At 36.9% G+C, this 24,209-nt stretch overlaps 1 protein-coding gene across 1 annotated transcript; it reads right to left on the reverse strand.

Moving 5' to 3' along the window:
• Positions 1–1,824: 1,824 nt before the first annotated feature.
• Positions 1,825–23,164, reverse strand: LOC121327882 (MORC family CW-type zinc finger protein 3-like). The gene is made up of 18 exons (XM_041272188.1): positions 23,107–23,164; positions 19,409–19,481; positions 19,160–19,292; positions 18,460–18,677; positions 16,217–16,358; positions 15,514–15,661; positions 14,936–15,064; positions 14,331–14,453; positions 14,110–14,207; positions 11,394–11,501; positions 10,467–10,595; positions 10,273–10,344; positions 9,967–10,009; positions 9,682–9,795; positions 9,347–9,462; positions 6,585–7,449; positions 6,310–6,470; positions 1,825–2,828 (listed from the first exon to the last, which is right to left on the reverse strand). Exons 1-18 carry the CDS (start codon positions 23,143–23,145, stop codon positions 2,678–2,680), a joined length of 2,862 nt encoding a protein of 953 aa, XP_041128122.1. The 5' UTR covers positions 23,146–23,164; the 3' UTR covers positions 1,825–2,677.
• Between the last annotated feature and the right edge of the window lie 1,045 nt (positions 23,165–24,209).

Genomic DNA, 24,209 nt, shown 5'->3' on the forward strand with positions numbered 1-24,209 from the left:
TCCCAAATACCAGAAAGCTTAAAAAAAAAAAAAAGTAATCCAACTGTTTATTTGCCAATGCCACTGTTTCAATGGGAACTGCCACACTAAACTACATTTACTAAGTCGCTGTGTGGTGGTTTGAGATCATTCAGCTGTCAAGGGGTCTGCTAATTAAAGTGACTGTTGTGCATTATCTTTGAATTCCCTATTATAATGTTCACCTTAGGCTGTTGTCCCCCAGGATGCTCATGCATCTTTCCACAGGGCTGCATACGTGAAAGCGTGGTTTGAAGAGCAGGATACCATTGAAACAATCCAGAAAACGCTAGTGTTTTCTGACCTCTCCGAGACTTAACAAGAACCCTAGACGGCTCATTCGAGTTGGATTGTGGGGTTACATGCATGTCCCTTCACTACCTCTAACTCTCCCCACTCCAACTCAGTATCCCAAACTGGACATTATTGAGCCTGTATTGGATGGTCGTGTTGTTTTTGGGTCAAAGCCTTTCGGGAGGAAAGAGTACAGACCCCGGCAACACTGTCTGCCTGTAATGTTTATAGATGACACAGTACCACAAATGATTGTCTGTAGGCAATTGCATAGTCGTAACCATGGGACACAAACCTAAGATATTGAAATTAAATAAAGAGTATTGGTAGAGGGAAGTTGGCTTGCCTGTGTGTGAGCACAAAATAACACACACAAACTTGGTTCTTTTACTTAGATTGACTTTTTAAAAAAACAAAATAACTATGGCACCTGAACCTTTAAATTTAATTTAATAAAGAATCTTATAAACAAAATGCATAACAGCAGCACAATAAAATCAAAACACACTGATTTACAAATAAATTGCTGTACAGAGACCTTAAGATACATTTATCTGTAAAACTAAACTATTACACAACCCTTTAACATTGAAAAGCCTTTAAAAATTGCTACATTGAACATGTATAAAATAAGAAACAAAAAATTGTACATTACCCAATGTAACACATTTTAAACATGAAAGTTTCCTTCGGAACCTGACAACATTCAAACACAATAAAAAAAGGAAGAAAAGGCATGCCCTTTCTATGTTTTTAAAAGTCATAACAGTAAATGTGCAGGAGGGAACACCAAAAGAGCAACTTAATTACTAAATACACCCGGTTATAGAACGTTTCAGTTCCGAGCCTGAACTATGTGGTTTAATACCTATTGCAATTATAGGAAAATAACTTCACATGGTCAAACCAATTAAGTAAAAAATAAATAAATAAAAATAAGCAGTCTGAAAAGCTGATCATGCTTGAGTTTCAAATATCTGATCAGTGAAGTCTGCCAGGCATCACTAGCCTCAAGTTTTTTTTTTTTTTACTGTTGGATCAGACATGACTAATCAGATTAACCATGAGCCAGTGTAAACAGGGATTAATGCAGAAATAATTGCCAGGTTAATCTGCATAGTTTTCCTTGAAATGATTTACATTATTGTTTCAGCTATGAAATGTTGCATATTCTCCACATTCAGAAAGTTGTAGTTACAACATCCACCAACAGTGTTGTAAGCGGGTGGTTTGCAGTGTTTATTAATGCATTTGTTTTACTGCTTGAAATACAGCACAGTACATAAATGTACTGTGAATGTTGTTTTCCAGTATGGTAGTCGTATGCAGTATAAACTGTATTCATGTAACTGTAAATTGAATGCTGTTCGGAAATTATATTTCTATACAAAACATGTGCCCTTAAAGGTTATTTGTGGTATTATTTAATAGGTTAACATATATATATATATATATATATATATATATATATATATATATATATATATATATATATATATATATATATATATATATATATTACTCTTAACCTGTCCAATTAAATTTTTAACAAGTTTAACATGAGCAAATAATCAAGTGGCAGTGAAAATGTATTTTTTATATTAAACAATGATCATCCTTTAGGCAACTTGTTTTTAAAACATGAAAGCCCTTAACGCTATTGGTAAGGGAGAGGATTTAAAAAGATCTGATATTTACCACATTGTTTGAAATACAAAGGAAATGTTTCAAACTATGTACTATTTCAGCTTGGAAGATTCACGACTAGTTAAATATAAAAATATTTCTATTTACAGCATCAATTAAAACATAAAAAATAGCTTTTCTTACAATAAAGATGTATGAAACTTACCATGAGACATTCTACAGAGTTCTGTGTACCTACGGACATTCTACAATGAATTTACAATATACTGTACTGTATTATTTTACTTTTCAGATGTTAATTGTATTATCCTCTCCGATAAATGTATAAACAAAATAATTAAAGTTCTGGCATCTAATCCAAATATTTTACGGACATGGAAAAGATATTGGCCGATATGTTTGTTTACCAGGAATTACTTGTATTCACACATCTATCTTTCATTTTCAATTTTCTGTTATGTTCATCAGAAAACTTAATACTAGTTTTTATAATAGTTTTTATTCATTTAAACCTTAAGTAATAAACATATCAGTTTTTACTGAGAGAAACCACAACAGAATAACAAAAAAGTATAACATACACTAAGTTGGTTGATTTACATTCAGTTACAACAGTTTAAATTCTCAAAAAAAAAAAAAAAAAAAAAAAAATCCCATCTTGTAAAAGAAGAGATGCTTTTGTCTGCAAGGCAGAATGGCTGGTTTTCTTTGTGGGTTTTCATGTTGCGCTGGTTAACGTCACTTGATCCAGCACCTGGTCCAAAATCTCATCAATAACATCACTCTCATAGTTCACTTGCTGCAAATCCAAAGCTGGAACAAAGCTCACCAGCAACTTCCCTACGCTAATCCGAAGGGACTTTAGTCTCCTGTGTCAAAACAAAACAAGAGTGACTTAGTGTAGAGAACAGCCTAACACACATTTCTTGATTGACTGATTGATTTATATAGGTGATGTAAGTATCCAGTCAAATAAAGTGAAGGTAAAATATATATTTAGTTTCAAGTGAAATCTATAATTTTAGTTCTTACCTGCGCATTTTGTTACCATGGAAAAAATGATGCAAGAAAATAGTGCTAACAAAAACAAAACACTAATTGCTTTTATGTCATGAGTTTACCTTTTTTTTTTTTTTTCTTTAAACTTGAAAAAAAAAAAAATCTTGATATTTCACTCTGGAATCAAATGTCTGGCAACTTCTTATTTTTCAATAGATGCTGGTTGAAACATGGGGTGTATTTTATAAATTTGCTGTATCACCATGTTTGTCTCCATCAACATCAGGTCGCAAAGAAAATGCAGACATGTTTTCTGCTGAGAATATGGCTTTCCAGCGTCTTGTATCCATAATGTACATCACTTTTCCCGGTACATCAACTTTCCAAAAACACTCTCCTGTGGGCGCGTTTACTTTTTCTTGCTTCTTTCCAATGAACACTGTTACTTTTCTTTCTAACCAGGCCCACCTAAATTCGTTTTTTATTTATTTGTCAAGTTCTAATATTTTCATCATTTTCTGCAATGTGAACTGTAGCACTGCACCCTAACTGAGAACACAGGTTTTGGAATGGTGATGGCGTGGATGCAGGGTTTAAAAATTAAACAGACAGAAAATAAAACGTTTGTAACAAAAACATCACACGGCACATGAGGCCAAAATAAACAGACAAACACAACAAGTAGACACTAACAAAACAGGGTGGACGAACGCTACACAAAACAAGTACTCGTAGCAATAGATATTTATAGTTACGCTTCTCCTCTCTCTCTCCCATTCTCCGCTCCTGAACACACAACCCCGAGTGAGTGAAAACATGTTGTTTTTATAAAGCTGTACAGAGACTCTATTGCTAATCAATCATTTAATTGGAGTCGTGGTACAACTGCACGTGAATTAATAAAGTGCAATTCCCTGTGCTCATATATCACTTCTTACTTGCACGTGAATTGCTGTGCAATCCTCGTGCCTAAATACAAATATACATTTTAAACACTCTGTTACACAGACCCGTTTATATCCCGTGTACCAATGACTATACACCAACATTAACACACAACATACAACACAAAATACACACAGGGGCGGGGCACTTTGCCACAGGTACGTAATGTAAAAACAACCGCCTTAATGAAATTGCGCCTTATTTTTTTTTTGTTTAATGTATGTGTGTGTGTGTGTATATATATATATATATATATATATATATATATATATATATATATATATACACACACATACACACACACACACACACACACTATATATATTATATATCCACACACACACACACAGCTCTGGAAAAAATTGAGACCACTGCAAAATTATCAGTTTCTCTGGTTTTACTATTTATAGGTATGTGTTTGGGTAAAATTAACATTTTTGTTTTATTCTATAAACTACTGACAACATTTCTCCCAAATTCCAAATAAAAATATTGTCATTTAGAGCATTTATTTGCAGAAAATGACAACTGGTCAAAATAACAAAAAAGATGCAGTGTTGTCAGACCTCGAATAATGCAAAGAAAATAAGTTCATATTCATTTTTAAACAACACAATACTAATGTTTTAACTTAGGAAGAGTTCAGAAATCAATATTTGGTGGAATAACCCTGATTTTCAAGCACAGCTTTCATGCGTCTTGGCATGCTCTCCACCAGTCTTTCACATTGATGTTGGGTGACTTTATGCCACTCCTGGCACAAAAATTCAAGCAGCTCGGCTTTGTTTGATGGCTTGTGACCATCCATCTTCCTCTTGATCACATTCCAGAGGTTTTCAATGGGGTTCAGGTCTGGAGATTGGGCTGGCCATGACAGGGTCTTGATCTGGTGGTCCTCCATCCACACCTTGATTGACCTGGCTGTGTGGCATGGAGCATTGTCCTGCTGGAAAAACCAATCCTCAGAGTTGGGGAACATTGTCAGAGCAGAAGGAAGCAAGTTTTCTTCCAGGACAACCTTGTACTTGGCTTGATTCATGCCAAAGCTGCCCGATTCCAGCCTTGCTGAAGCACCCCCAGATCATCACCGATCCTCCACCACATTTCACAGTGGGTGCGAGACACTGTGGCTTGTAGGCCTCTCCAGGTCTCCGTCTAACCATTAGACAACCAGGTGTTGGGCAAAGCTGAAAATTGGACTCATCTGGGGGTGCTTCAGCAAGGCTGGAATCGGGCAGATTTGTCTTTGTGAAGGGCGCATGAATCAAGCCAAGTACAAGGTTGTCCTGGAAGAAAACTTGCTTCCTTCTGCTCTGACAATGTTCCCCAACTCTGAGGATTGGTTTTTCCAGCAGGACAATGCTCCATGCCACACAGCCAGGTCAATCAAGGTGTGGATGGAGGACCACCAGATCAAGACCCTGTCATGGCCAGCCCAATCTCCAGACCTGAACCCCACTGAAAACCTCTGGAATATGATCAAGAGGAAGATGGATGGTCACAAGCCATCAAAAAGCCGAGCTGCTTGAATTTTTGTGCCAGGAGTGGCATAAAGTCACCCAACATCAATGTGAAAGAGTGGTGGAGAGCATGCCAAGATGCATGAAAGCTGTGCTTGAAAATCAGGGTTATTCCACCAAATATTGATTTCTGAACTCTTCCTAAGTTAAAACATTAGTATTGTGTTATTTAAAAATGAATATGAACTTATTTTCTTTGCATTATTCGAGGTCTGACAACACTGCATCTTTGTTATTTTGACCAGTTGTCATTTTCTGCAAATAAATGCTCTAAATGACAATATTTTTATTTGTAATTTGGGAGAAATGTTGTCAGTAGTTTATAGAATAAAACAAACGTTCATTTTACCCAAACACATACCTGTAAATAGTAAAACCAGAGAAACTGATAATTTTGCAGTGGTCAATTTTTTCCAGAGCTGTGTGTATGTATGTATATATATACACACACATACACACACACACACACACACACACCTCACCAACTGTCACAAATATTTAGCTTTAAAGAAACATCTGGAACCCCCACTCAATTTTTTTCCAACCCTGATCTGCACTGATCACATCAATAGCCCCGGTTGACCAAGTAAAAGCAGAAAAAACGCCAATCAGCAGAGATTTTTCATCTCTGATTTAACTAATATCTGAGACTGTGTAGGCCACGTTTCCCAAAACTATAATGCCTGAGCGCAGCCATTTCAATTCACCCCTGATTTTTTATTTACTGAGGTTCCATGACTGTCTGCAAAAAGAACAGATGATTACATTGAAATCTTATATTAGCAGGTACAACAAATAACAGTGATTACTTATCGTAGGAGAGAAACAGGATATAAAATAAACTGTTTAACCAGTCTGCTCTACAAAGTTTATTCTAAATTCTTACCAACTCTCTTCAGAGCTGCCCATGACATCCTCAGACATAGCTGAACTGCAGCCCTTGTTTTCGTGACTTTTTTGCTTTTCAGATCTCAGATTTTCAATGGCCTTCCTTAACTCTTCACACTGTGGCATGACCTGAGCTTTCTCCTGCTGAAGCACCTCAAGCTACATAAAACAGGCAAAAGAAAAAGGCAATTAACATTGCATCTGCTCTCACTTGTAGAGCCTTTACCAACCATTTAATGTATTTATATTCTCAAAGAGTAACTGAATACTCACTTCAGCCTTGTATCCTTTATTTTCCTGCATACACTTATCCAGCTGTCTGAACAGGTCATCTAGCTGCAAGGCTAGTTCATCATCATTATTGTTACTTTTCTCTGACAAAGCACATTTACTGCAATCAGCTTTCACAGTCTCCTGCACTTTGCATTGCTCCCTCAACCCCTCCATCTCCTTCAGTGTTTGTTCATAAACTTTTGCCATCTCCACTTGGCTCAGCCGGCAAAAATCTGACACTGGATTTGTCGACTCTCCCAGAATCTCACAGTCGATCTCAGTGTATTGATGGCAGACTTCTTTCTTCAAGTACTTCTGTTGTAATTCCTGAAGCTGTGTCTGTAAATCGGTTATCTGGCATGTCAGAGTGTGAACCTGATTCTTATAGTCATCCCTTTCCTGGGATGTGGTGTCTAATAGCACCATTAGCTCATCCTGCTGGACCTGGGCCGCCACCAAGGTTTTCTTCCAATGCTCTTCATCACTTTTTACCTTCTCCTTCACCTCTTTAGCCATGTCTCTAACATCCTCCTCTTTCGGGATCAAGTGGGGTTTGCCCTCTGTCTGAGTCGTCATGGACCTGCACTGTTCCAGAGGAGAGCAGGCATTGGGGCATCCATTCTCTGACTCCAAGTGGCTGTCATCGGAGCATTCCATACGCATCCCGATGGGCTCCAGGCTATCCCTGCATTCCACTTTGACCCTGGAAACGTCAAGCTTCCTACAAGGTTTTGGGGTGCTCTTTGTTTCAACTATAACAATATCATTGTCTTCTATGGAGGTTTCCCCCACACCATTGACTCCGTTCACTTTCCTCATCTTTAAATTCAGGTTGCCAGCGTCCACAGGCATCGTTCGTTTAATGCTGAGAACAAGAAAATTTAATTAGCGGGTTAGGTTGGTAAATGCAGCAGGTATCCGACTTAGGCTTTGTCACTGTACAATAAAATACAGTTTAGCCTTAATACAAGAGCATCTCAAGGAAAGAATGCTAGTGCAATCTCTAACAGAGTGTCAACACAGCAGAAATTTTAAGATCATCATTGAGTAAGACCACATTAAACCCTTTAATGAATTGAGTTTTCTTTGTATGAGGTCATAGTTTTAAAAGACACAGTTAGGAAGCAGAAGACTAGCCTAAAAATCAGTCTACATCTTGTATCACTCTCTGCTATTCCCCATACACTGAATCCATTTGCAGTATCTAGGTATTCTTATACTTTTAATTAGCTGAAAAATGTAAGTGTCGCACTGTATTGCAAACTTTCTGGTTCAATAATCCTGCATGTTTTGATGTTTATTTTGGAGTCTGCAGTTAGCAGTTGTAGAAACCCATCTGAGGTAAATCGTGAACACTGCATTTATCATATTTTGCATTTTTTTTTAACCAAGATATTAAAACTAGAACCGCCATTCGGGTCACTTTGACCCATTTTGCATTTAAAATGTCAATTACACATACAATTTACAATAGAAGAGTGTGTCAGGTTTTGACTTTTCCTAAATAAATGAATTAAAATATCCTGATTTGTCAAGATGCCAACTCAGTGAAAGCCTAATTGCTTATTTTTCAATGTACCTGGGAGAGAAAAATCCTTTTTCCGCCACAAATGCAACTGGAAATATCAGAAGGAAATATTTAATCTTGAAAAGCAGTCATTTTGATTGGAATACGGCAAGCTGCACTCAGATGCATACAGCAAACTGAAATGACAGGTAGGATAAAAACTTGTGCCTAATATGAAATGTATTTTATATATATATATTTTTTATATTACTTTTAGAAAAAAAACTTTTCGGTTTTGCACGTTTGTATGTTCCAGTTTACAAGTGTTTACACAATAGTGTTTAATGGAACTGTGTCTGTTTACAACACAGCTCCTGGATGCAGGCAGTCAGCTGGCTGAACCGTGTGTTCCTCCAAAGAGTATAATTAAGCCGTCATACCGGAAGTACTGTTATATTTTCTTTCTATGTAGTATTAGAAACAATGGTTTCAGTTTTATAGTTTTGTGTACATATACCCGTTTACACCTGTACACGGTTATATGTACATACCCGTTTCTTTTGAAATGTGTATTTTATTATATATTTTTTCAGTTTGTAGTCGTGCTGTACATGCACTCATTTTAAAAATAAAGCCTTTTCGTTTTAATTTTCCATTTAAATGTAGTGTTTCTGCAATGCAAATGTTAGATATGATGTTCACGAATAAAACTTCAGTTGTATCAAAGTATGTCTTTCATTTTTATAAAGAAGCAGTTTAAAAATATATGGTTCAAAGTGATCCACGTGGCGGTATTAGGTGGTTCGAAAATCCGACGGTTCTAGTGTTAAGTAAGCAAGTGAAATTCTCCACTCAGTAAGTTAACATGGACAGCATTGAGAGACTCCTGTGACACAGCTTGCTAATTTAAATGATTAGCATATATTTAAAAAGAGCAACCAAGTATCTAAGCTAGTAGGTGAGGTAAAACCGACAACAAATGTCCCACTCTGAAATACTTTTTAGTAACACTATACATACACACACTCATCATCTCCCTGGGTTTGAAACAATACAAAGCATTTGATATTCAATATATGTACTGTATACAGTTTACCTCAGTGCAGACAATGTGTGAATTGGGTCATTTATGACAGCTCGGTCCAAGTAAGGGAAATATCAGCCACAGCTTCATGAAGAAGTAGCAGATTTATACAGTATGTAGCTGAGAGAATAAAAATCCTTTGCAGAACCAAAGTCCTCTTTACACAAGTACCTTGGACTTCTCGTAGCAGCCAACGATCGGACATCTATGATCTGCAAGGTTGTGTTGTTACTGCCTGAAGCAGCAACGGCAGACGAGCTCTGACTGGGTACTGTTATTCTGCAATTCTACATGAAAGACAAGCAAATTCAGAAACAGAATTTCAAAATCACTTTGTATACCTTAAAATACTTTTCTTTTTTTTCACTACTATACTGGAAACACCAGACAAATAAAACATTAATAACAACAACAAGAAGTAGCAGCTCTCTCAAGATTTAACAAAAAAATATATACAAACATGGATTAGTGCTTCAAACCTGCTAATGGTATTTTTGTAAACGTACATTCTCACTCAATCTTCTCTTCAGGGCCTCATGATCCCTTTGCAGTGCTTCTTTTTCTTTTCTGAGTTTTGAAAACATCGTATGCATTTCTGATTTCCTCCTTTCTTCGTCCATCTAAAATGATAAATGTGTGTGACTGAGCGGGTGAATAAGAACCAAAACTACGGTGACACAATGGAATTAGCATCAACATTCTGCGATCATGACTTTGATATAGAGTAAATGCTCAATGACAGCAAAAATGAAAGCCATTAGTCAGGATGTTAAAGAGCATTTCATTCTTACCTGCTGTCTAGTTAGCTCCTGCCTGATCCTATTACTCCTCTCCCTGGGAGAAAAAAAAAAAAAAAAAAAAAAAAAAACTAAAACAGAAGACATATCAGCTATACTGAATTCCACAAAAATGTAGGTGTACTAAATTATGTGCGGGGGAGATAGGGAATAATTAGATACTGAACGCTGCATTAACCCATACAGTACACTACACCCAAACAAAACCCAAAACAGCATCCAATAATGTGCAGATCTCAGCCTATTTCTTTACTAATTCAGGGCTGTGTGTATAGTGGGGTTGGTAAAACTGAAACACACTGTCTGTAGGTTTTCTCATAGGTGACATGGATTTCATCCTCATCTTCCGGTTCTTCCTCTACAGAGCAGTTCCTGGAAAAAAAGGAGGTTTATCTCATAAAATCATTTTTTCAGACAGCTGCACTCCACCACAAGCACTTGTTTTACAGCAATCAAAGTAGAGACATTAAAAAGCCTTTAATGCCTTTCCTCACCTAAACTGTGTATTGGGGTTCATTTGGCAGTACCACTTTTCAGGCAGTCTGTCTGGATCAATGCCATCAGGAAGTTTTCTCCATTTCAAACAACCATCACACTGCACCCAGTTCTGATCAGGGCGTTTCCTGTAAGACAAACAGAACAGCAGCAACGTGTTGGAGGAGAAATAGCTACATTTAAAAAGGCATTATATAGTTGTGTTTATCTTTTACACCTGCAATCTTTGTTGAAAAATAAAAAGTCAATTCAACTTGTGAAGTGAATACTGTTCTAGTTTGTTGCATCAAGTAACTAAGGCATTAATTAGGAGGTGTACTGACATTTTAAACCTCAGAACTGGGAAAAGTGAAGTTGTTCTATACTTGGTAAAATACTCCCTTCAGCTCTGCAGATTCACGTATTTCTTCGTTACAGAAACAACATTAAACTAAAATCAAGCAGAATAATGTTTTTGTGCTTCAGACAATAAGATTGAAATAAATCAAATGAATCTTCAAAGAATGGTGCATTTTATTAGAATTCATCAAAAATGGATGGATATAGGAATCTTTTTTAGTAACCAATTTGCATATTTTCTGGCGTATACATTCAAAGATGTTCATTTTGAATCTCAGCTGGAAGGGGGGGGGGGGGGGGGGGGGGATCTACCTTCATTCTATCGCACAGATAGATAAAGATACCTTTGTTACTCATGTAGTGGTCTGTAAAGTGCTTAAATGTCTTTTATTCATCAAAATACTTAAGCTGCTAATAGGTAAAAATGAGAGCAAAGTAAGTGAATAAAAGTCATCCTATTAAGACTGCTGAAATTGTAACACTTCAGTGCACTTGTAACAAATATCAATCCATAGGTAAATTGATCACCCATTGTCTCGCCCTTTGTTGTTGAAATACAGTATCTTTTCTCAAAGGCTGCCACTTACTTTGTATCCTCTAATGGTACACTGCTAGTTGGGTCCTCTCTCTTTCGTTTGTATGTAGTTTCATTCCAATAATCTCCGAGTTTAGTACCCAAGGCTTGCATGGTTAGTCTGAAAGAAATATACCAAACAAAGTCGAACGCAATGCATTTCAAAATCTTAAGTTACCACATGGGCAAACTGAAAACATCTACAATAAAGCATTTTCTGGCATGTTGCAAGCAGCTTGGTTTGAGACTATAGTACATTTACAGATTTAAAGAATACATGAAGCAATTTCAGAAAGTGTAGGAACTGAGTAGTTTCCAATCTGAAATATTTAAGTTCTGAGAGATCAAGGACTTACTATAAACACCTACTAGACAAGGAAAGTGCAATTAATAGCAGTTTATTGAACACAGAAACACGAAAGAACAAATCTAAAAAAAAAAGTCAGGAATAACTTAAGCATCAAAGATAATCAATAGTATCAAACCTTCAATCTAACTTCTCTAAATATAAATTTCTAAAGACTGCAAGTTTACTTAAAAGCTCTTCATGTAAACAAATGAGGTAATCAACTTTTCAGGTACTGAAAGTTACTCTTTAAAGGTAACTATTAAAAGTTACTCTTGAAAGGTTATGTAACTATAGTAACAATTACTAGTTATGTTTTATGTAACTATTTCATCCAATTAGGTTTCATGTGGAGAATGTATGTTGGGGCTTGAAGTTTTCAGTTTTAACCGATAGCCGAGCACCCCCATTTTTTGAAACCGATAAACCTGGGTTTTGGCGATATTTAAAATAATGTCAATCGTTCACTACTCTTTCTACATAAAGAAAACGGTTTTCAGAAGGCAGGCAGTGAGCAAAGACATTGCTACTGAACAATCATCAACTTTGTGGACCTATGTACAGTAATATGCTATGAAAGTCAATCCATCATTTACTTAACAACGGGCTTAACGGCCACAAACCAGGGTGTAAACAAACCAGCAACATGGCATCGCAAGGTAGTTTTTATGACGTTAACCCTTTAAGGACTATGTGACAGGGTGATGAGCCCTGTACATGTATTTGTTTATTTATTTTTAGAACAGGGTTTCCTCCTCCGTCCTGTGTTGTGTTTGTTTATTATGATTTATTGTGTTTATGACCGCGTGTTATTGTTTATTTGTGTATATTTTATATTTATTTAAATGACGGCGAAAGCCGTGTGTTCTGTTGTGTTTGTGTATGACTGCGAAGCGCCTTTTGTTTTGTTTGTTTTAAATGTGTTCTGGCAGAAATGAGGTTGGCAGCCCGTTCTCCTCCAGTAACTAATTAAACTCATGCAGATTGTGGTCGAGGGGTAATAGAATAATTATGAGCTAGTTAAACCCCTCGGCCACGATAAACAGCCAGCAGCTCAGCCAACAAAGAGCTCATTTTTTAACCCTTCCGATCAAGTCAGTTTGTAAAATTAGGTTTGTAATGTATTTTTTTTGCAAACTCCAATTTTCAATACGTTTCGTAGCTTTAGTTTGAGTTTGAAAGAAAATGGTTAAAAAAAAAAAAAAAAAAAAAGACAGGGACAGATGGCGCAGTTAGTTTGTAGCTAGAGCAAATACAGTAATAATGTAGCTATACTATAGACCATGCAGACATGCTTTAAAATCATACATAGAGTCAGAAACACAGATATACATAACAGGAGCTGTAACTGCATAAGAATTTAAGACTATATAATTCGTAGTTAAACTGAAGACTGTTCGTATGAAGCTGTATGGAGTTATTGTTGAACATATTGCTGTACAATGGAAGGATTTTCCACCTGTTTGACTGCCATGGATGTAAGTAAATAAAACTTATTGTTTCTGAAGTTTGAAAAGTCTATACACCTGGAATTACTCTATACGAAAAGTTTAATACGCGAAGCACAGTAACTGGATGATGCATCGTAATGTATAAGTAACCTAGATTACAAACTCTGAAGTGGTACATTTGTTTATTAAGAAGCCACTGTACATTCCATATTTTATTCATTTGTCCTGCTGATGTAATTTGAGCTTGTAACAATACGTACCAAAATCTCCAATTCCATATTGGTAAATTTCAGTTTTTGCTTCCGAGCATCCTCATCACCACGGCTAGTACCAGGCTGATGTCTTTGTGTGCCATTCATTTTCTTTTGGAATGTGTAGCCTACACAAGCAGGGTTGACCCAAACCTGCTATTTATTGTGAGAGGTGTGCAATTCTCTAGCGCTAATTGCGGTGAGGGGTATTTTACTTGTTTGACTGCGGAACTGCCTGCTCACCTAGTCTTATTATTTTGACACCGAGTGCAGCTGTACTGAACACACACATTAATTACGTGGCTACGCTGCCGGAATCCTAAACGTGGACATCCTCACTGGAACAGAGTAAATTAACCTTTGTATATGTATTAGTGAAATGTACATTTCATACCTTTGGGTTTTCAGAGTTAGAGAGCATTGTACTCCTTTCTGACTGGGCTTATGTAGGTCTTTTATGCAGTAGGGGTCTGTGGCGCACTTTCTATGCAAGGTAATAATTCCAGTTCCAGAGTCTTAGCTTTTGTAATTATAATGTTTTTTTCTAAATATTGTTTGGTTCCGTGGAGCCAGGCTGCCAAAAATGATTCCAACTTAAATAAGTCTGGTTGCCATTAATTAATCAGCTTACCAGGAATACCTCATACACATGTTTATTTTGTGTCCTAAAAAATACATTACCTGTATTCATTGGTGTAGTCAAAATCCTGTTTGTTATGAGTTGGTTTCAAATAATTGCACTCAACAACTCCAATTACCCCCACACCTTCGTGGCTGGCCTATAAAAACAAATTACAAATTAAAATGCAATAGGGTTATTATCAACAGCTAATCTTACCACAGCTATACACCTACACACACGGCTGCACAATCTTCTAGCAATGTTCCTTTTGTAAACCTACCTTCAGCTGACCTCCAACCCTCACGTAGGCTTTAATGAGGCGGTTTCTATGGTACATCATAATACCATATTGCTCCTTGCTCTTTGTGTTATAGCCAAAAGTCATGACAACATTTTTGCTTTTCTGATCAGAAAGTTTAGGAAAAACAAGTTAAAGCAATGTTTGATAGCATTTTCCTATTTCTAAACCACTTCAGGGTTCCTTCCTAGACTCCATGTAGAGGTATGCAGAGTGCTCCCTTGATTAACTGAAGATGTGTTAATTCTCTAGAATTCAATAAACAAAAACACTAAACTAGTGGTACATAACAAAAACAACAAAAGCAAAGCATCCCTGTAGTATAATTCGATGGGTACATCATATTAGATCACAATGGTTTGCAAACATGAACAAAGCAGACATGTTACAAATATCATTATCATTGATATACCCAGAAGTTTAATTTCTACTGGACACCACCTGTAACTGAAGTTTATTACGAGAATCTTTGAATACAACTTGGAAAGACGCTGTTTGAAATCCTGAAAAAGTTAAAATCAAGAATGCTTCATGAAACATTACAACTTTAAAAATGCAAAGTTGGTTCTGTGCGATACAAAGGATACCAGAAATGACGGTTTGTAGGTATCTTTTTGAATGTATGCAAGACTTTTAGAAATCAGTTGTGTTTTCACTTTTTGCCCATTGAGAATAATCTGCATCCGGGGTTTCAGGTACAAGATACTGCAGTAGGCCTGAAAAATAAACAGAAGTCGTGGTTTTAAAACATTTTATTTTTAACGAAGATGCTAAGCAAAGTACAGACTAAAATTGAAATATTAGGCAGGTTCCGATATAGTACTGAAACATGAATTGTTATTCTACTAAAGTAGTTAAAAAATCTGTTAATATATAGTTCTCACATGTTGTTCATGCAGTTATAGGTGAATGAACAATGTATTTGTTTAACAGCCTGACTGCTGAAACTCCTTGCTCCTGATCACTTAAATATTTAACCCTGGACTGTGTGCAGGACTAACACAGGTTTCCAACCCTGATTATTTTTTTTTAATTGAAGTAGTACAATATTTTGTTTTATTGACAAATGCCACTTTGTGTGACATCCTTCCCCGAGGTGGAGAATGAGGTCATATAGTGGATAACGAGGCTTACAAAACAAATGTGCCTTTTTTCCCCTCCTCACCCGTAATGAGTAGTCACTCTCTGGAACAGTCTGGTCCAATCTTTCTTGCCTCTTGTAGTTCTCATTTGTGTTATCCAACACGTCAGCTGGGATCCTGATGTCATATTTGTCAGCATCAAAATCAAATTCTGTTTTCCCTTCGTTAGACCTGAAAAACGTTAGATCATAAATAGAGCAGAATGAGTCATATTAAAACGATGTATGCTGTGGTATATTATGGAGTGAAAATACAGAAGGGAGATACATAGGACCTCGAATATAGTATGCAGTCTTTACCCTAGAATGCAAGATATGCATTAAAAAAATGTGTTTGAAAAATAAAGTGTAGCTCTTAGTAGTTCTGTTTAAATGAGGAATGAAAAACTACATCTCCCAGAATGCCTCAGCTATCCAAGAACACCGACTGACAATCAGTTAATACACCTGTTTGTAATTTAATGAGCCAGGCAGGTATAAACGGACATGTTTTAAAAGACAACAGCTGTTATGTGTGAAGGTAGGGACAAAGTGTAATAAAACTGATTTGTAAATTATATATTAAGAGTCAGTAAACTGGATTAGCCATCTGACAAAGTTAGGGGTCCTGTTAACTTTAGTTTAACGCTCCAACAAATGTGATGGACATGTATTGTGATAAACTACATAGAAATAATTGTTGGCTGACCATGAATAACTATCATTAATATTATCGTTTTGAACTTACTTTCTTAAATTCCAAATAATGATCCTTGTTCCACGCTGCCCTATAATGGCTTCCAGTTCTGAAATGAGTGCCCTTTCAGAATTGAACAGCGAATACTGCAGTATTGCATTTAAACTTGCCTGGGATTCTTCTCTGCTCTTCTGTAATGTAGCAAGTTAAGGTGTATTTTCTGGAACTGTACGCGCTAGCATAAGCAAGAGATGGTTTGCTGCAAACTCTTCATTGTGTCTTAAACAAGGTCACATGTGTTTATATAGCAGTACGGAAAAAGACAACATGGAAACTAGCTGTGATTTTTTTTTTTTTTTTGAATTACTGGCTTTCAAGACTTCTCACAAGAACTAAACTGGCTAATGTTAATCGCCACAGCTGCTACCTTTTAATGTCTTCTACAGTCAGCTGCAGTCAGAGCAAACAGCCCTGTGGTACTACATTTAGGGATGCACCGAATCCAGACTTCGGTCCGAATATCTACTTTTTGAGCAGGGTTCAGATTCAGCAGAATACTTAGGATTCGATGAATCCGAATCCTATATATCCGCCCAGACATGCATCCATTTTAACACATCCCGCCAATGTGTGCAGTTTTTCTTCAAATAAAAGCCATGAATCTGGTATTGAATGTAACTGTTGTATTCAATAACAAGAACATGTTTGAACTCTGCTGCAGCTCTCAACTCCCTAAATTACTGGCGGTGCACGCACTAAACACATCACACAGCTGCGGAATGCAAACATACCCCCGTATGCAACAGCACATTCACATCACACTTTTCATGGGGTAAAGTTACGCAGTAAACCTGTAACATATAGTAACAGCAAACTGTTGTAGACTTTTGTGCATTGTTGCTTTGTCTGTCAAACGTGTTCTAGAGACGATACTGAGATTTTAAAAACATTTAATTAAAAAAAACGGTGTACAAAAATATGTATTTTTTGTAACTTTACAACTGTCAGATGTGCGAGGCGTTTTTGAACAACATGCTTTCGTAAATTAAATTTTACATTATTGCAATGTGCCAATACAAGCTGAACCATTTGGGAACTGCTGTGTTTTATTCATTTTTTTAACTATTTCATAGCCTATTTGATATGTGTTACACACACAATGCATTTAAATCAAAGTGGGTTTTATTTTGCAGGGAGATTCAGGTCACTCATCATGGTAATTTTTTCCTCATATCTCTCAGATAGGGTTGTCAACAGGCTCCAGAATCTCAGGACACTAAGGCAGGTCAGGTTTTTTAACTCACCTCTAAACTGCAATGTATTCGACATGCACAGCGAGTGTGAATTGTTTGAGCAGTTTGGTAAATGTATTTAATTGTTTAATTGTGGTGGCGATCCTATTCGGACAGCCTTGTAACAACGATTAATCATACTGATTGAATTTTTTATACAGTAAACAATATCTATCAAAATAGTGCAACACCATTATTATAAATAACTTTGCACTCACCTGCACTCATTTAATTTAACCTTGTGATAGCAGGTAAAGTTCCTATTTGTTTAATAGTTCTTGCTTCCGAGTCTCTGACTGGACGGGACTGTAGAAAGCCCATCAGCTGCTGTATAGGTCTGACTGACAGAAAAGTCCTCGCAGGCAGGTGTGTGCTTTTGGTACAATTAAGTAAAACAATTCAATTAATTTAGTGACAGTTCACACAATTCACACTCACGTTACTGAACACATTGCAGTTTAGAGTGAGTTACAAAACCTGACCTGCCTTAAAGCGTCCTGAGATTCGGGAGCCTGTTGGCAACCCTACTCTCAGATCAAGCGACACAGGCTGAAACGTCATTAAAAAAAATAGTGGATTATGGCAAAGATGCAGCTTTCCTTTCTTGTAAAGGTAAAGTAAACGGTTCTGTATTTTGATGTTTCTGTTGTGGGGGGAGGGGGCTAGCGGTAAATTGTGTATGTTTCAAACTGAAATCTTATTCACGGATATATTTCCATTTTGTAAAAATACTAAAATACTACTAAAAGCATCCCTTCTTAGTAGCTGCCAGTCTGTTTTTATATTCAGCAGTTTCCTTCAGTTTTCTTGACAGTTTTTGTAGATTCGGTATTCGGCCGAATCCCAAAAACTTGGATTCGGTGCATCCCTAATTACATTACAGAGTGCCACACCTCCAGCGAATCAAGAAGCAGCACCGCTGTGCCAAAGTCCCTCAGCTTTCAAGTAACAAGCTCTAAATTAACAAAACATTTAGGGAAAACATTTCAATCAAAAGGATATGTTGGCCCAGGTAGTAGGTTATTATAGGTACCACCACGTTCTCTGATTTGATGGCTTCAAGGTAGCTCTGAGAGAGAAAGCCTATGCTCATGCTTGTGCCGTTTTTACTGAAAACGAGTGCATCTCTTCCCAGGCGCATAGAACCAGATTTAAATCCATTTCCATATAATCCAACTGGAACATGGCCCTTCACAGCAAATTTCTCACTGAAGCCAAAGCTGTAAGAAAAATAAACAACTAGATCAGTAACATACAGCCACAGCTGTAAATTAAAAAGTGAGCAATATGAAAAAGTCAATATCGCCACGTGCTACATCTATCGTATGTTCATGTAAAAAACAGAATTACGTATGACAAACTTTCATATGACATCCGATTCTGATAATCATTTTTACTTAAACTAAGTAAGATCCTTAGCAATTGTATTCACAATTGAACAAGTGGTTTTCTAATATATAAACCTCAAGTAGTGTTGATCTTGATGAGAATGCCTGCAGTGCGGAGAGTTGAAAGGATTAAGCAAGTTTCAAGTTCCCTCTTGTGGTCATGCATAGTATTTGTAGTATGAGCACACCTTTCAATTACTGTCATCAGCTACTATACTGCACAGTCCCTGTTATCTTTAGTATTAGGTTTAGCACCCACATGTGTACACTCTGATAGCATATGCTGCATTCATCAATACTTTAAAATGACTCGCCTCAACATTTTGTGCATCTTGTCCCGATCCATTCCATTTCCATTATCCATGAAAGTCAAACAATTTTGACCATTAATCAGCGTCTTGTCAATCCATAGCTGCTTAGCATTCACATCTGGATCATATGCATTATCTGGAAATAAACATATAAAAAATGGAAGTCAGATTAAAGTAGTCTGTTCTTATAATGAAGCAGTGACTCTCCATAGCTAAATCCACAGGATACATTTTTAAAAGAACAGTGCTCACCTATCAATTCAGCAATGGCGCTGAAGGGCCAGGTGTGACTGGTAGAATTTGTATGCAGAAACTTCGGACACAGCTGAAACAAGAACATAAATAGAATATTAGTGAGGCATTGTACTCCCACACTTACTGTATGTATAGTAACAGGGAAATTGTCTGCCTCAAACTAAACCTAAAAATAAATGCACCAGGATTCCCATTCAGTTCAATTTAACAGAATATTTTACAGTAACAGGGACTACAACCACCACCTATAAAAAGGGTTACTTTCCGGATAACCATGGATAGGCAGTTGTTGCAATCCAGGGTGGTTCCCAATTCCCGCTCAAAACCAGTGTGACTGTCACAGCAGTGACTGAAAACCACGGAATACAGGGACCTCAAGGTATTCGTTAAAACAAACATTAATGAAGTAGTAAGTCACGCAAGAGCCAATTCAGAATTATATTTTGTTGAATTCATCAACAGGTGGACATTCTTTGCTTGTGTAAAATGTTGATTTTGTGGCACTTGATGCAAGACTTCTGCCAACAAGTGCAGTTTTTAGTCTGTAATCTATAGACGTTTTAGAGCAAAAATTCATCTGTGGCAAACTTAATCTCAATCCCACGCAAATAATCTGTTATTTAGTGTTTTTAACTAAAGTTTTTGAATGGAAACATTTTACGGTACTGTAAAGAGTCTGCAACGCTCAGGGATGGATCATTTTAGGTATTGTCTTTAAGGGAGGCGGAAATTTTTAAAAATAATTTATAAATTGAAAATCTAGAGACTTCTACTTTTTCAGCGCTATTACAGATTGCAGGGGTGTTTCTAGCTAAAATAAAATTAGTTGATTCACTATATTCTTTAAGATATAACAAAGGTTCCCTGTGACCCTCTCCCCACCTCAACAAATGTATAACACACTTTAAGGAAATGTTTAATAACTATATTAGCAACTACAATAACCAATACATGGAATAATAAATATTAAACATCTTCAGTCTGTTTTTTCCATGCTTTCACAAAGCAGAAAAACTTTCCCTATTGCAAAACAAAGGAATATTACCCCGTAATAAAGCAACAAATATTTATTTATTTGTGTCGCCAATGAGCTTCCGTACATGTTTAAATAAAGTTTTGAGAAAAATAAGGTTCAGGGCAGTCTAACCATTGCATAATCAACTTGCAAATAATACGAGTCATCATTCGGGACAATTCAAACTGACACCTCATATACTACACACTGAAATATTATACACTACACATGAAATCTCATAATGCTACATAGTGAATATGCATACTCTACATACTGTCTTGCTACTGATGACTTATGGTCACAATTCCTTATAGCACTTTTCTGTTCACAAATTCACCTTAATTCTTTTTGTTTTTCCCCCACGCACAGGGTGGTTCAAATCAGGTCGCCAAATGCGACCTTCAGATTTTAACATGGCCAGTAGATTTTACTGTAAAGTCGCCACTGTTCTCTAGTAAAGGCTTTCTGCTTAACTGTTAGACTCTGCACCACCCTGTTGATCTGGCAGAGCCAACCCTTTCGTGCAACCAGACCCCTTTTCTTGTTTCCATAGTAACGCGCACCACCCAGTCAAGTTATAGTAGAACAGTGGAAATTATCCTTCCGAATTCATTCTGCGTTGTCTGCAGTTTGGAAGAGAGAGCTATTGTCAACTTAAAGAAAATTAAGAAACTAAAAAACTTAAAAGCAACTAGATTCTCCTCAAACCCCAACAACAACAAGGGACGGAAGGTGTGTTGTGGTATATGTGCTGCCTTATGGCACAGACAGGGTTTAAAATAACTACACAGCTTTTAAAAAAAGAATCTGTTGCAGGAGTGATGCTGCGCTACAGGTCATTGAGTTTCCCTGACTTGCTCCGTTGATCAGCTTAGATGGCATGGGAAATACAACACAATTCTCAAAATATGTCTCTCTCACCCTAAATAAAATTTCAAAAGAAACTAAAGCAACAGTCAAATCTATTTGTATTTGTATTAGGACTTTTATTTAATTCAGTTAGGTTTGTAATCTCAATTCAGTATATTTTCTAGATACATTGTTTATAGAAAGAAAACAGATCCACATAATGTACTCGATTGTATAAATTACCATAGACCAACTTTAAAGCAGCATTTCAAACTGGCACTCCTACCCGTGTCCGGACATGGGTGACAATCCTGCATGTTGTGAAACCACATACCTGGGACATACCTGGATGCCAGCGACCCACATCAGGTTGTGGGTTAACACACTTCGACCATAGTTAAGCAAGACAAATTACATGACGGTCGTTCTTAAGCCGACTGAATAACCAACAGCCACGCCTACATGAAGGTTTCACTTCGGCAAGGAATGTTTTTGTTTATTCTGTTTAGGCATATTTGTGTTGCTTGAGACCCACCATGAGCCAGAGTGTAGCAGGGATGATGAAACATTTGCTCTAATCAATATTTGGGCCAACAGTGAATGAATATTGTAATAATCACACACCAACTAGATACAAATGTGATAAGTTTTGTTTGCTGTTTGTTATATATATATATATATATAAAATATATATATATATCTATATTTTTCACTGTGTAGTGGTTGGTTTCCAACATTGTTACAGAGGTCGATTTGAAATGTTGGGTTCACTAAAATAAAGATGATGAATAGTAGCGTGGTCATTGAATAAAACTTAATCGGAAATTGCACTTTTTTTATCTTAAGGCTTACTTGTTATAAAGACATAGCTTGCACAGTTGACAACTAAATACATACATACATACAATGAAGACCCCAATTGTGGTATTAGTATTGGAGAGTGACCCATTTCAGTGTGTACTGTATGAGGTGCCAGTTTTAATAATGTCATTAGCGGCGGCTCATAAAATAAAACTAGTATGTCAGTAACAAGACTTACATACATCATGTCAGGTGTAAATTCAAAATGACACTAAATGACTAAAACGTTGAGCATGACTCATATCAACAACATATAGTCCTACACAGACACCGCCATCCTCACTGAGTCATGCAAACTATGTTAATTCAAAGACAGTAAAACCACTTGGTAAGCATGGCAACTTTAAAAAACAAACCTGGACTTATTCGACGCACAGCCGCGACTGAATCGCTACAAAAAACACACTTTCTGGAAATATTCACTCTGCTTCGTGCTCTGCGAGACAGTACCCACGTTTGTAGACTGTTTATTTCGCGTTTTTACCCATGTACAGTGACAGTTTGTGTGTGTGTGTGTGTGTGTGTGTGTGTGTGTGTGTGTGTGTGTGTGTGTGTGTGTACACACACACACACACATATATATATATATATATATATATATATATATATATATATATAATGTGATGTTGTGGACTTCCTCATTTACCACAGTAATTCGCAATGTTTACATATATACTACAAACTCAACATTTGATAAACAACAGAAGGTATTTTCCTGGTTAGCTTGATTTATCCAGAAATGTCGCAATTCTCAAATTGAAGGATTTATGTTCCATATTCGACATTTACTGACATCAACATCGTGACTGTTGTTGTTTATGAATCGGTAAAGTCGGTAAATATATACCACCTGAACACCAATTATAAAATACGCGCACGATCCCGACTGTAATGGAACTCAACACAAATTATATAGAAATAAAACAGACTTGCATGATCACGGAGGGTGTTAAAATGGTTTAAAACTTACCGCACTCAAAGGGATCCCATTCTCTCTTTGCGCAGCCATCTTTCCGAATGACTTGGTTCGCAGTGCGCATACTCACGCCAGACCTGGGCCCGACGTTCCAACTTCCTACGCTATCACGTGCAACGTCATAGAATATGTATATTGAATATGATAATAGCAGTGCTTGAGTTTTCATTGGTCATTTCATTCAGGTGTTGCGAGCTGATTTGAAATACGGTAAATGGCACACTGGTAACAAATTACATTGGAAACAAATGTAGACGTTCTTAATTGTATGATTCATAACACCGTAACGAATTATTACTCATACTTACAAATTCTTGAGGATAGGGTTTTGCCACGGAAATCGTTAAAATCGTGAATTTCAACAAAGGTCCGTGAAACCATGGAAATGGATGTAAAAACATATTTGATTAGCCACTTTATGTCCTTTAAAAAATGTATATGCCCATGCATTGAAAACGCAATTCGTTGCGTATGAACGCAGGACTTTACGTGGGTGTAAATTACGTGAATGTAGGTCAGCAAATGAGATTGTTTTGATGTAGCTGAGAGAGAATGTCAATGAACACACATCATATGTTTCTGCAAACCCGTGGTTTTCTGCGCATATGGAGGAGTGAGACTTTGACTTTTAACTTTTTGGGAGAGAGAGCTAATAAAGAGTGGAATTAACTGCTATTGAAACCAGCCCTGGTGTCCTGCCGTTTCTGCACCGCCACTGGAAACCCAGCATACAGTCGCTACATTGTTGTCAGAAGTGAGGTGAGTCAGGTACCCCAACACGCACTTGGAAGCTGGCAGGGGAAAGTGTAGAAATGCAAAACTAGACTCGTCCAAATAATTTGCATAGGCAAAACTAGATTGGCCCAGCATCGATGTTGAAGCATTGGACGAAACTAGACTCGCCTGGGCTAGCCCCGAAATTCAGTGAAAACTGTTGAAAAAACAGGTTTCGCCCAGTCGTCTTTTTCAAGTTCTGCAGCAATATAGATTTGCCCGAGTGAACGCAGGTGAGTGCAACAAATTAGCGGTAACTTGACGATTTGCCCAGAAGTCTTTGGCGAAACTATTGGCACGGGCAAAACTAGACTCGCCAGACC

Source organism: Polyodon spathula, chromosome 15 (genome assembly GCF_017654505.1).
Source record: "Polyodon spathula isolate WHYD16114869_AA chromosome 15, ASM1765450v1, whole genome shotgun sequence".
In the NCBI taxonomy this organism is placed as follows: domain Eukaryota; kingdom Metazoa; phylum Chordata; class Actinopteri; order Acipenseriformes; family Polyodontidae; genus Polyodon; species Polyodon spathula.